General features: G+C 45.2%; 1 protein-coding gene across 8 annotated transcripts in view; it reads right to left on the reverse strand.

The window, feature by feature from the left end:
- The window catches only part of TTC7B (tetratricopeptide repeat domain 7B), a 215736-nt gene that overhangs the window by 126100 nt on the left and 75439 nt on the right, over positions 1–14197 (reverse strand). For 6 of the 8 annotated variants that reach the window (XM_037745150.1, XM_037745148.1, XM_037745152.1 and 3 more), the window contains 2 exons: positions 7570–7691; positions 6894–6917 (listed from right to left, as the gene is read on the reverse strand). In XM_037745150.1, the coding sequence (XP_037601078.1) occupies positions 6894–6917; positions 7570–7691 (146 nt within the window). The remainder of the gene's footprint in view (positions 1–6893; positions 6918–7569; positions 7692–14197) is intronic. The other 2 variants (XM_037745151.1, XM_037745149.1) reach the window with 1 other exon arrangement.

Below are 14197 nucleotides of genomic sequence, written 5' to 3' on the forward strand. Positions count from 1 at the left end.
CACACCAAGAGAATGAATTCCCTATTCCTTAGCCTGCTGTTTAATCTTCCACCATCTCTCTACCATCCATCCTTCCAGCATGAACTCTACCTTAGAAAAGAAAATGGAAGGACAGTAACATTTCTGGGAAGTGGCCTGTGTATAGAGCTGCGCTTCGTCCTCTATCACCTACTCCTCAGATCCCTGTCCATCGTTTGCTCTTACCACTCCACCAAAAGTCTATTCAGGGTCACAGATGTCTGCCATGGAATCTAATCCAGGGGTCACAGCTGGGTCTTCTTTATTAACATCTAAGCAATGTTCAACACAGGTGATCACTTCCTGTTTCCAAGCATAGCTTCCCCTTTAGGTTTTCACGAGGACACACCCTCAGGGTTTCCCTCCCACCTCTGGCAGTTCCTTTGCAGGATCCTCCTCCTTTACTCAACTTCCAACTCTTGCAGGTCCTCAGGCCGAGTCCTGGGCTGTCTTCTCCTCTCTCGTCACTCTCTGCCCCCTCACTGATCTCTTCCAATCCTAGGGCCTTAAATATAATCAATATGCTGAAATTCTCCACTCATAACTGAAGTCAAACCCATCTTCTAGGCATGTGTATCTGCTTAGTTGGCACTTCCACTTAGATATCTCATGGGCGTCTTAAACCTGACATGCCCAAAGGCAAATTCTGGATTTCTCCTTTTCTAGATCCGATCTTCTCCTTGTCTCCACCCAGCTAACCAATCGTTCAAGGCTGAAACTGGGGAGTCATCTCCATTTCCCTTACCCTCTGTCCCCCAAATCCAATTCACCAGCAGTCCTTACTCTGGTAGTTCTAACAGACATCTCAAATGCGCCCACTTCTGTTGGTCTCTACGCCCATTGTTATCTCGAAGATAGGCATCTAATGTCTCCACCACTTAGTATCACCTACCCTTGGTGCAGGTGACTTGCGGACTTTTCTTAAAACAATCATCACTCTCCCACTATATGCTGCACAGTAGACCTGCCTTCTGGGTAAGCCAGACTGAGAGAGTCTGTGACCTTCCTCCTTCCAGTGCTTCAGCTACACCGGACTCCTTTCTGATTCTTGAACACACCATGTTCTTTCCTGGGTCAAGACCTCTGCACATTCTGCGCCCTCTCCCTGGAGTCCTCTTTCCCCTGTGCTGGGCCTGGTGAGTTCCTTCTCACCCTTCAAGTCTTGGTCTCATCTCAATGTCACCTCCTCCGGAGTCCTGGCCAGGCCACCCTATCTAAGCAGGGGCCCTCTGTTATTTGCTTTCACTGCACCCATTCGTTTCCTAGCACCTATTCCAATTTGTAATTATATGCAACCAGTTCTTATCTATTATCTGTCTCCCTCACTAGACTGTCTCCTCCCTGAGAGCTTGGACTACGTCTCTTATATTGGCCAGTATATACTAGTACTGAGCACAGTACTTGGTACTTAACAGAACTCAACAAATACTAGTTGAATAACAGACCAAACCCACTGCATGCGAGGTCCTGTGCTGAAAGCTTTATAGGAACATCACCAGATGTCTACAGAAACCATCACTCCAGCCAGACTGGTCTCCTATGTTGAAGAATACACACAATACTGAGTACAGTCCTAACTCCACACTCTACCGACCTCTGGCACTTCCCCATCTGTAGGCATCTACGCCACCTCAAGCCCACTTTTCCAAATCTTCACTCCCCTTTCCAAATCACATGGCTCTCCCAGCAGAGCAGCACTCCTGTTTGCTTCTGTGGCAACCTGGACTTCCCCAGTCATAACACATATGACCATCCTGAAACGATTTATTTTAATTCCGAATTCTCCATGAGACTCAGTTCTCCAGGAATTCTAGGAGGGCAGGAACTTTGTCTCTCCTCTTCACCACTCATCCCCATGACTTAATGTAGCCTCTGTGAAATAGTTTGGATGTGTAATCTAAATCTCATATTGAAATATAATCCCCTATGTCGGAAATGGGCCCTGGTGGGGGTGACTGCACCGTAGGGGTGAATTTCTCATAAATAGTTTAGCACCAACCCCCTTGGTACTCCTCACGATAATGAGTGAGTTCTCATGAGATCTGTTCATTTAAAAGTGCATGACACCCCTTTTGCCCTAGCTGTCTCACTCCTGCTCTGGCCCTGTGATGACCCTGCTCCCTCTTTGCCTTCCATCATGATTGCAAATTTCCTGAGGCCTCCCCAGAAATCAAGCAGATGTCAGCATCATGCTTCCTGTAGAGCCTGTGGAATGGTAAGTCAATTAAACCTCTTTTCTTTATAAAATACCCAGTCTCAGGTGTTTCTTTACAGCAATGAGAGAACGGCCCAACACAGACCTGACACGGATGGTACACAATGAATCCTCATTAACTGAATGAACAAATGGCCCTACTCGAATGCAGAAATAAATGGGCCTGGAAGCTTCAGCTCATTTAAAGTGATCAGGTGTTCCTTCATTGTTTATTCTTTTATAGAACCACATCTTAACCTTTAAAGTTACTAATGTTTATGTTTTCGCCTTTTTTCTTTTCTCTCCCATCTACCAGATGACAAGGCCCATTTCCTTTTCATCTCTGTATCTCTTGAAGAGTGTTGTGTACAAAAAAGTGGTGGTTATTAAATGCTTACAGGAAATGTGCGTGGATTCTCTCACGTTCACTGCAGTGGACTTGTACTGTCAAAAGTAGTGTGCAGTTTTAAACGTGAACACTTTTACCCCTGCAAGAGGAAGATGACCTCTAGAAGGCCAGAATACAAAGGGAACGAAGTTGCTTAAGCACCCAGAGAGACAAGTACATCCAGCAAAGCATGCTCACCTCCTGGAGGGCACCCTCGCCATGATCACCTCCACAATCACACGGGATGTGGGAGCCTGTCTGCTGCCGCTGCTGTCTCTGAGACATAAGCCCAGGAAGCACGCCTCCTCAGCAGCCCACAGGACCCAGAAGGGCCTCTTGGACTCCTTTTCCTGCCTTCTAAGTCTAGGTTACACTGAGCAGGGCTAAACAATTGTAAAGAGATTATGCAGGGAGATTGAAAGCCTTTTAAAGTGGATGCATAGTGATTAGTGGTCTATTTGTTTGATTACAAAAACAGAAATCCAAAAGCCCTTCCATACCACTTTACTCCATGGCTTGACACAAGTACCTCCAGGGAGCCTGAGGTCTGATGCATCCCTGCCTGACTTCCTGCTTTCTCTGAGTCAAGGCCTCGCAGGCAGCACTCAGTGATGTAACCTTGGAAATGGTACAGCCCCATGGGCACAGTCATTTGCCTTTTGCATCAATTTATCTCCACCCCACCTGAATTAAAATCAATTCAAAGTCAGGGAAAACACACTACAATCCGTTTTGCTTACCCAGGACACCTGACATAGCTAACAAGAAGCAAGGTTACTTTAAATGTGCTTTGCTACCCTTTGTTTACAAAAAAGGGTAAATATTCCTAAAGCAACCCACAGTAACTACTTGGCATCCCAGCTGGGCATGGTGGCACGTGCCTATAATCCTAGCACTTTGGGAGGCCAAGGCGGGAGGATTGCTTGAGCCCAGGACTTCGAGGCTGCAGTGAGCTAGGATCATACCACTGCACTTCAGCCTGGGCCACAGAATAAGACCTTGATTCTATAAAGAGTTAAAAACCCAAAATTAATTGGCCTCCCCAAATCAAGCTTCTCTGGTGGCAACGACTGAAGTAGGAAGTAACAACTATCTTCACAGAAGGTCGAGGGTAATCCAAGGGTGAGGCCGTTTCTCTGCTGCTAGCTGGGCTGCCAAACGAATACCCAGTGCTACCGCGGTCAGACAAGTCAGTCAGACCTACTGTCTCTGAAAGTGAGTAAAATGTTATCCAAGTTTACGGTTATGCGTCTTGAGCAGTACCCCCTTAAACCTGCAGCCACTGTAAAGAAATGCCCTGCCTCCATGAGGCTCAGTCATCGACTTCTCCACGAACTCCCACTTCAACCAGGATGTGACCTTAATCTGGTCCCACTTTCAGCTGGTAAGTCAGCCAGGCATCACCACCACTGGAAGTCACAATGTGCCCCCTGCTGTTTGCCTGACACCCCGCGAGGTGCTTCCATGTGCATATTCTTATTTGCTCCTCACTACTGCTCTAAGAGGTGAGTGATATTCACCCTATTACACAGATAAAGAACCTGAGACCCAGAGAGGAGGAGCTGGCTGGTTCCAAACCCAGTGCCCGAGCTGCCCTTGCACAAGCCACTTGCCGTGGCGAGGCGACTCGGAGACAGCAACTCTGGCCCTCTGAGGGTAGTGCTCTGCTTTCACCCTCTGCAGAGCCTCAACAAGATGTTTTGTCAGCCTTAACAGGCTTGTTGCTGCCACCCAGAGGGATAAGAGAAATAGATGTGAAATGGATCTGGGTACATTCCAAGTCGGACCACACCCAGAGACTTGGGACTGGGAGGTAGAGGAAGTTACCAGCCTGATGACAACTAGCTGTTCTCTCCTGCCTCATAAGGAAAGAGGGAGCTGAGGAAGAGAGGAACTAGGAGAAGGAAGGGAAGGAAAAGATGGGAAGAAGAGGAAAAAGAAGGGTGGGAGAGGGAAGACAAGGAGCCAGAAAGGGAGGCCACAGGAAGGAAGGGGAGGAGAAAGAGATGCTTTGTGATGTGCTGTAGGTGAGACAGGAGGGAAAGCCTTCGGAGAAATCACGAAGCCAAGAGGCTGGGAACTGTCTATGGGCGATGTCCCGACCTGGGGGTCGAGTGCTGCCTCACAGAGGCAGGGCGATGGACAGCCAATGCCTCCCATCAATCCCCTCCACACCAAGCAGCAGCACTTCCCACGCAGTGGCACGGTGGTGAAAGGACTAGAGCCCAAGGAACTATGTGACCTGCAGCAAGGCACATCCCCTGTGAGCCTAGATTTTTCTAAAGAATAGGGGCAATACTGCTCACGCTGCCCACTGCACAGGGCGGAGTGGCAACGCTGTGAGGACCAATGACCATGAAGGGCAAGTGTAAGCCAAACTTAAAAGTGGCACTGGGGTCTAAGGCATCAGCAGGGGCCCAGGAACTGCTCCTGACGTCAGGTTTTCTGAAAGAGATGCCCAAGTCCACCAGCTCAGCAGTGACTTCTGAAAAAGACAGGAGAGTTCTAAAAGAACCAGATTCAATACCATAATTCAGTGAGTCCTCAGGGACCACAAATAAAAAGCTAAGTATACGTTTAAGTATGTTTCTAAAGAAAAACATTATGTTTCATCAATTCCATCTCTTATTGCCAAACTCTTCTATACTGTGTTTTCCTACTACTGAAAATCAGCCAATCCTGTCTATTATATCCTTCCAGATACATAGACGAAAAGTACAGAAAAGCAAAAGGAGTGAGACAATGGGGGCAAGTCCATCAGAAAGAAGTGTGGGAAGCTGCCGGTGCTCAGGGACAGCAGTTACCTCCATTCTGTCCCCGCTTGCTGCAGGCATCCACCGAAAAACGAGCCTGGCTGTGGCCCTCGGGCCCTGAGTAGCCCGCCGGTATGGATCAAGCAGCCCTGACATCATTTGGCATGTTCAAAACCACCTGATGGTCCCAATGGTTTTTCTCTTTTGTCCACGTTCTGTGGCCTCCAAACTGGCCCTCACCTCTACCTTCTAAAAGTAATCCCTCACTACTGTTGCACTGTCCCAGCCTAGGGACTGCAGCTAGCAGGGACCTTTGAGAGTACCTGGCCCAGAGCTGGGCATGGTGGCTCACGCCTGTAATCCCAGCACTTTGGGAAGCTGAGGAAGGCAGATCCCTTGAGCTCAGGCGTTTAAGACCAGCCTGGGCAACATAGCAAGACCCCATCTCAAAAAAAAAATAAAAGAGTGAGAGTACCTGGCCCAATCCCATCACTGGTCTTTAGCGCCCAGAGAGAAGAGCAAGACAAGAAAAGAGAAACAGCTTCAAAGCTAAACACTTCCCTAAGGCTATATCAATAGGCATTTCCTTGAACTTGGGTAAAGTACAATAAATGAGAAATGAGTCAGTAGGCAATCCATGACATGTACTCCATCACCTAGTGCAAACCTCTCATTATTTTTTAGTTGGATTCCAGTGGGCAGCCAGTGTCTCAGGGGAGGAGGCCAGGGCCCAGTAGTCTTCCTTTCTCCCCAGGGAACAGGCTTCAAAAATGAATATAAATTATCTAACCCACTCTTACTAATCTCACACAAAGCATTTTCAACTGAACATATTGGTATGGCACCCCTGGGATCCCCAGGGGGATGAATTCCCAGGTCTGGACTTCCATATTCACACATACAGACACAGGTTAGAGAGGAAGAGGGCAAGGGCTGGGAGCTCCTCTGTGAGGACCACCATTTATTGTGAAGAGGAAAAAGAAACATTACTAGAAAAAATATTCCGTGTTCCCTCCCTTCTCCCTCTATTTATAACAGCAAAGAAAGCAGAACTTCACCTTAGCTTAGGGGACGTGTGCCATCACTCGAACGATCTCAATCCGTGGCAGATGAGATCCAATGCAATAGCATCTTTGTGCCAAGGCCATCGAGCTGCTGCAAACCTTGGGGTGTGTGTCATGGCCTTTTGTGGGCCATGCGGAGCTCAGCCAGAGGCCTCTGGACCAAAGCAGACCTTCTCTCACAAGCAGTTTAATAGGACTTGGAAAATAGGCATTTATTTTCAACTAATGGGAAATAAATGCATGTGGCTCTGGGCCACCAGGCAGATAAAATCCCAATTTCATGGGCTACACCCCAAGGTTTGAAGCTCTTAAAAATGAAGAGGGAGCAACTCCATTGTTCATTTTTCCAGAGGCTGGGGCTTGTGTCCCCTCTGCCATTCAAAGCACTACTGGACTACTCTAGAGGAGGGGAATGGGCCTCCGGGGGCCTCCCATGCAAAGCCTAGGGGGGTGCCACAGAGGAACCAGATACCTACTGTTGGTCTTCATGCACATCTATCCTGCAGCACAATGTCAAAACAAGGGACAACTGAAGAGATTTGGAACAGAATCAGCACATTTCTCACAAGAGCAACACAAAAAGGAAAACAAACATCAAATGCATTCGAGAGCTGTCCCTCCCATTCATGTTCTTCAACCTTTCTCTAAGCCTTTTCAAAGGCAACTCAAGTTGGAAATGTTCTGGTGTGGCATGACAGCCACACTCACTGTCATAAAACCTGGCTGAGATTTGGCAAATCCAATTCCCTGAACGATCAGCCAGTGGAAGGGTGACGCTCCTGTGTGTCAGGATTTCCAATTCATTAACTTTTTCCTTAACAAAATGGGGAAGCCCGTGCAGAGCCATTCATGGAGGGCAGGCATGGGAAGGCGTGGCTCCCATCAGGCCCACCCCACTGGTCCTGGGGCTGTGTACGTGTGAATCGGGTTCCCTCCCTCCCTTCTCCCACCTTCACATCTCATGGGAAAGCAAGAGAGCCAGGTAGAGAAGAGACAAAAACAGCCAATGTTCATTCTTAAAAAAAAAAAAAAAAATGCTCCAGTGGTAGTTCATATTTAAAGGTGCTTTGTTATACCTAAACTGGAGACAGCATTGTAAAGCTTTCTACTTTCCTTCTTTAGGAAGTGGATTAAAAAATGAAGAAGGCTTACCCATTTTTGAAATAGAGGACATGGGCTCTCTGAAGTCCTGTTTCTAGGAAAAAACCTAGTTCTTGATCGTGGGGAGCAGGGCCAGGCTTAGGGCTTCTGTTTTGAATATTAGTAAGTATTACCTAGAAGGGGAGAAAATTGGAAAACTAATCAGATGCACATCCAAGCCTACTTCCTTCAAACCCTATGTCTAAATGCACTGCACAACTTAAAAAACCAACTTCCTCACACAAGTATCAGTGCAGAGGCACAGGTGTAGAAGTGCAAGCGCTGGAAAAGCAGAGAGAATGGTTCTACTAGACAGGAAGCCACCAAGCAACCCAAGGTCACACAGGGCCCTCCTGGTACTGAGAGCTGAGGAGTGAGGGGTGCTGATGAGCAGGTGGTGCCGGGAGAAGCACTAGAGATGGAGAGGCCCTGCTGAATGCCAGGATACCGGCAGGAAGGCTGAGCGACACAGAAGCAGGTCCTAGCAAAGGGGAGAAATAGTTGTGATCCACCAATGGCCAAGGTCACTAGCAGGCAGGCTGCAGCTGCAGCCCTGCATGAGCTTGATGAGTTCCAAGGTGAGCTGATGAGCGATTCGCATTAGCCCTGGAATCAACCAGAAAAAGGCAGACTTGCCAGGCTCCAGAGCCGAGGGACACTGCAGATTTGTAGCCTGGTGAGGGTGGACTGTGTAGCATCCTCTATTCTTAAGGGGAGAGCTGAGCAAAACACCCTCTCTCCCCAAACTTAGCTTCTTATCTTGTCAACAGATAATGGGGTTTTTTAAGGTTTGATTTTTTAGCCCTGCAAGAAAGACTGCCAACTAATCAGGAGAAAGACTTGCAAGTTGCATTGGGGATGCTGAAGCGTAAACATGTAGCTGCTACTCTCTTTCAACTCACAAGTTGGCGTTCTTATCCCCATTATATAGATTAGGGAAGCCTTCTCAGAGGGAAGCCTACTTGTGGCTCATGTAAAAACCATGCGAGTCTTCTCCAAACATGCTGTCCACATTTGCTGAAAGTCAGCAGCTCTTCAAAAGACACAGTTGTTTGCCAAATCCCAAATATCCTAGAGGTCTTGAAACCTCAGTCTCCAAACAGAGTTGAAGTAATTACTAGTTCCTGAACCCGCAAGCTTTGGGGAAAAGAAAAGTAGAAGGTACATGATAAACAAGACATTGAGGAATGAAACCCAGGTGGGCAACGCTTGCATGTGAACCAGACCCCAGCACCTCATAGAAATGCCCAGCTCTGTCCTGACTTAGCCCTCAGCTCTGCACCCCCAACTCTCCAGGGGTTCCTCCTCTCTGGGAACCTCATTTCCCTCCACTACAGGCTCCTCCTCCACCCATCCTTCAAGTGCTGGAGATGCACATGGTGCCTTCCGAGCCACGGTCCTTTCTCTCTTAGGTCTCTTGAGATGACTGCACCCATCCCTGTGAGCTTCAAAATCATCAGTATGTTGCCAACGCCCAAATTTATAACTCTAGTCAAGACTTTCTCTGTGAATTTCAGACTCATATATCCAACTGCTGCACTTGGAGGTCCAGCATGGAAACTTTTAAAAATCATCCTTCATTTGCTTTTCAGCAGAGTTTTAATTTTGACATGCCACGATTATTTTAAAGCAAAAAATTCAGTACAGCACAAAAAAGAAAATAAAAAAATCACCTCGCAATTCCATCATACAAAAATAACCACAGTTAACATTTATTGAACGACAATCCAGATATCTTTGTGGACACATGTATCAAGCAGAGAAAGATAAAAATCATTTTACAAAAAAATGAGATCATGTTATATATGCTAGTTTTAAATTTAAACTATTATATTTAATTTAGTTAAATTTAACAGAAGGAACTAAAGTGTAACCAAAGTTACACTTTACAAAGTTTGTCCCTCCTAATTATTTCTCAGCTATGTCTGTGACTACCCATTCCTACTACCATTACCTCATCCGAGCCGCCAGGACTTCCTGTTAGATTTCTGTAACAGCCTCTGAATGGACTTTCCACACCCTCTCTTGCTTCCCTATTTCCCTTCCACACTCTATAAGCAGCCTGAATTTTTTTTTCTTTTTGAGACAGGGTCTCATTCTGTCACCCAAGCTGGAGTGCAGTGGCATGATCATGGCTCCCTGTAGCCTCAGCCTCCCAGACTCAAACGATCCTCCCACCTCAGTCTCCCAAGTAGCTGGGACTACAGGTGTGTGCCACCATACTCGGCTAATTTTTGTATTTTTTGTAGAGACGAGGTTTCACCATGTTGTCCAGGCTGATCTTGCACTCCTGAGCTCAAGCGATCCAACTGCCTTGGCCTTCCAAAGTGCTGGGATTACAGGCATGAGCCACTGCGCCTGGCCCCTAAATAATTTTTTATAACCCAGTCCAGATCATGTTGCTCTTCAGCTCTTTTTCCTCTTTCTCATCTCTCAGATATCAGCTTGCTTCTTGCTTCCTCCGAAGGGCCTTTTCTAACAACCAGCATAAAGGAAGTCTGCCTTATTAGCCCGCCCACAGCATCCTTCCCTATTCCTTCACTGCACTTGGCATTGTATTTCTTTACTTGATTTCTGGCTGTCTCTCTCCACTGTGCTACAAATTCCACAAAGTCAGAGGCCACACCTGTTTTATTTACCCAGAGCCTACTGCAGTGTCTAGTGCAGCATAAGCATTCAATATACATAGTAAATGAATAAATGAATAAATTGTCAAGGCCAATCATAAAAGGCAACTGGAAAGTAACCCACTGCGTATTAGGCACCATGTGGGTACATGGCTACCTCATTTATTTCTCCACAAAACCCCACTGAGATACACACCATTATCCTCTCTTTACCGGAGGGGAAGCGGAGACTGCTCCACCAAGTGAGGTCCCTGAATCATGTGGCTTGAGAGTGGTGGAGCCGGTGCGGAAACCCAGGTCCCCATGACTCCACAGCCCGGCTCCTTCCCCTTCATCTGTGTCTGCTCACAGAGCAAAGTCCAAAACACAAGGGCAGCCAGGAGGAGGCTTACGGTTATAAATGGGAAGAATGGGAAGAATGGGAAGGACGCAGGAGAAGCCTCAGAGGGAATAGTATAGCTCAGGGCTTACCCTGAAGTCTAAGCATCTTGAACTTAATCTCTTCCTCACAAAGAGCCTCCAACACACGGGCCTGGGCAGGAGCATTGTTTGGCAGTGCTGAAGCCACCACTTGTTCTGTGGATAAACACTTCCAGCGAGAAGACTGCCAGCAGGCGTCCTTAGCAAGCGCAGCCGGCTCTGGCAGAAGCCAGCACCCAATGACCGAGGAAGCACAGGGGAAGCGGCCGAAGATTTTAGTCCAAAGACCCAGGTGCAATGTCTGGTTCTGACACTGCTCACCCCCCATTCGAGGACTTAGGACACCTCTGACCTCCCAGACCTTCACTGCCCTCATCTATATAATGGGGATAACGCCTGCCTCACACAGTTGATTTGAACTGCAAATGAGAAACCTCATGAGCAAATATTATACATTATGATACAAACATTATAATCCTTAATGGAGCTGCATCAACTTCATGAGTAGATATTATACATTATTGTACAAATAGTATAATCTTTAATGGAGATATATTGAAGAGTTACCTTTAAATAGAAGCAAAATAAAAATCTTTATTTCTTAACATTGTTTTATAAATTCTGGCAATAAGGCATGAGAGATATAAGATGGAAAATATTAGAAAGGAAGAAATAGGCCAGGCGTGGTGGCTCATGCTTGTAATTCCAGCACTATGGGAGGCCGAGGCGGGTGGATGGCCTGAGCTCAGGAGTTCGAGACCAGCCTGGCCAACATGGCAAAACCCTGTCTCTACTAAAAATACAAAAATTAGCCAGGTGTAGTGCCACGTGCCTATAGTCCCAGCTACTCAGTAGGCTGAGGCATGTGAATTACTTGACCTGGGAGGCAGAGGTTGCAGTGAGCCAAGATTGCGCCACTGCACTCCAGCCTAGGCGACAAAGCAAGACTGTCTCCAAAAAAAAAAAAAAGAGAGAAAGGAGGAAACCACAATGAAAATCATTCCACCACATAGATCCATAGGCTGCAATGAGCTATGTCCGCTAAGATTCTTTCAAAAGCATCAACTCTGTTTCTGTAGAAGAGTTCAGTATTGTGGACAATGACTGCCATCCTTGCCATCCTTGCCACTGCTATCCTTGGCAGCCTTCAAGACGCTGCTCAGGCGTCATCTCTTCTGGGAGACATCCCTGAACAACCACACTGGCCCAAAGCCGTTTCTGGAGCTCCCAGAGTTCTCTGAGCGTTCCCACCACAGCATTCCTCCTGGCTAAGGACGTTTGTCCTCATGAGCTTCTTATGGGCAGGCTCTGTGGCTTACCCATTCTAGTGCCCCTGCAGTCAGGCACTCAATACATGATTGTGCAAGTGAATTAAAACTTCACAGGCATTCTTATATGTTAAAATATAATTTCAAAAATGATCCAGGCCAGGCACGGTGGCTCATGCCTATAATCCCAACCCTTTAAGAGGCTGAGGTAGGTGGATTGCTTGAGACCAGGGATTTGAGACCAGCCTGGGCAACATGGTGAGACCCCCATCTCTACAAAAGTGTTAAAAATTAGCCAGGTGTGGTGGTGGGTACCTGCAGTCCAAGCTGCCGGGAAGGCTGAGGTGGGAGGATTGCTTGAGTCCAGGAGCTTGAGGTTGCAGTGGGCTACGATCATACCACTGCACTCCAGCCTGGGTGTCAGAGTGAGATGTTGTCTCAAAAAAAAAAAAAAAAAAAAAAAAGATTCTATTCACAAAGCAACAAAAATGGAAAACATCTGAGAATAAAACCACCTATTGGCCAGGTGTGGTGGCCCATGCCTGTAATCCCAACACTTTGGAAGGCCAAGGTGGGTACATTACTTGAGCTCAGGAGTTCGAGACCAGTCTGGGCAACAGAGGGAAACCTTGCCATTTAAAAAAAAAAATAAAATAAAAATAAAAAACTAAAATCTGTAGAACAAAAAGTCTTAACAAAATAGGAAGAGGGTCATAGATGACAGGAGGCTAAAAATATAATTCTCTAAATTAACGTATGGAATTAAGAATTCAACCGAATCCCACAAGGATTTTTCTTGAACTCATCAAAATTATTCTAAAATTTATCTGGAAGTGTTAGAATGAGATAAGAACAAAGGATAATCTGAAAAATAAAAGTAATGAGTAGCTACTAATCATTCAGATGTTGAAACCTATCATAAAGATGTGCCTATGGAACAGTGTCATATTATCATATCGTGCCACACAATGAGGAGCCAGGAGGAGGCTTAAGGTTATAAAGGGAAGAATAGGAAGCTTAGTGCAACAAAATTAAAAAGCCAGAAATGACTGTAGTATCTAAAATTTTATTGACAGACTAGAAATTTATGGCAGAAAATATGAAAAGGAAAGATAAGATCATCTTAAAGTAGCACTGAAATTTGGGAAAAATTAATTTAGAGCTATACACATACCAAAATGAACCCCATTTTCATCTATACTTAGAAATTAAAAGTTTTTTATATGTTTGCTTTTGTTTGTTTTTAAAGGTTTCTCTGTACATAGTGAAAAAGTTTTTGTTTTTTGGTTTTTGTTGTTGTTTTTTTTTTTTTTAAAGGTGCGGGGAAGGGGCCCAGGCTCAATGGCTCATGCCTATAATCACAGCACTTTGAGAGGCTAAGGCAGGAGAATAGCTTGAAGCCAGGAGTTCAAGACCAGCCTGGGCAACAAAGTGAGAACCTATATCTACAAAAAATTTAAAAATAAGCTGGGCACAGTGGCATGCAGCTGTAGTCCCAGCTAACTGGGAAGCTGAAGAAGGAGGATCTCCTGAGCCCCGGAGTTTGAGGCTGCAGCGAGCTATGATCACACCACTACATTCCAGCCTGAGCAACAGGGCAAGACCCTGTCTCTAAAAAAAATAATAATAATAAAAAAATAAAAATAAAAATAAAAATAAATTATATATATACATATATATGTATGGAAAATGGTGGAAAATTATCAAATCCTAGGGAGGCTTATTCTAACACTCAAGCTTGAAAAACAGTAAAATAAAATATAATTATAAAAATAATCAGATTCAACTATACACAGATTCAAAATTTATGAGCAACTTTGAAAAATTACTGGTTAGGAAAATATTCAGAGCAAATATGATAAAGAGTTAACATATTTATGACATAGTTTATTCAAACTGTAAGAAAAACACCATTTCCAAACATTAGACAAAAAAGACAAGCAGACAAAAAAAGGGTTAAACATAAAGCTGCCACATGACCCAGAAATTCCACTTGTAAATATACTCAAGAAAACTGATAACATATGTCTACACAGGAACCTGCATACAAATATTTATAGCAGCATCATTCATAATAGCAAAAAAAAAAAAGCAACCCCAGTGCATATCAATTAGTGAATGGATGAATACAATGTAGCATATATCCACACAATGGCACAATATTTAAAAATGTAAAGAAACAAAGTACTGATACATGCTACCACATGAATGAATCTTCAGAACATGATGCTATGCCAAAGAAGCCAGTCATAAAAGATCACATATTGTATGATTCTATTTCTTTCTTATTTTTATTTTATTCCTTTTTTTTTTTTTTTTTTTTTT

Source organism: Cebus imitator, unplaced genomic scaffold (assembly GCF_001604975.1).
Source record: "Cebus imitator isolate Cc_AM_T3 unplaced genomic scaffold, Cebus_imitator-1.0 Scaffold193, whole genome shotgun sequence".
Lineage (NCBI taxonomy): Eukaryota > Metazoa > Chordata > Mammalia > Primates > Cebidae > Cebus > Cebus imitator.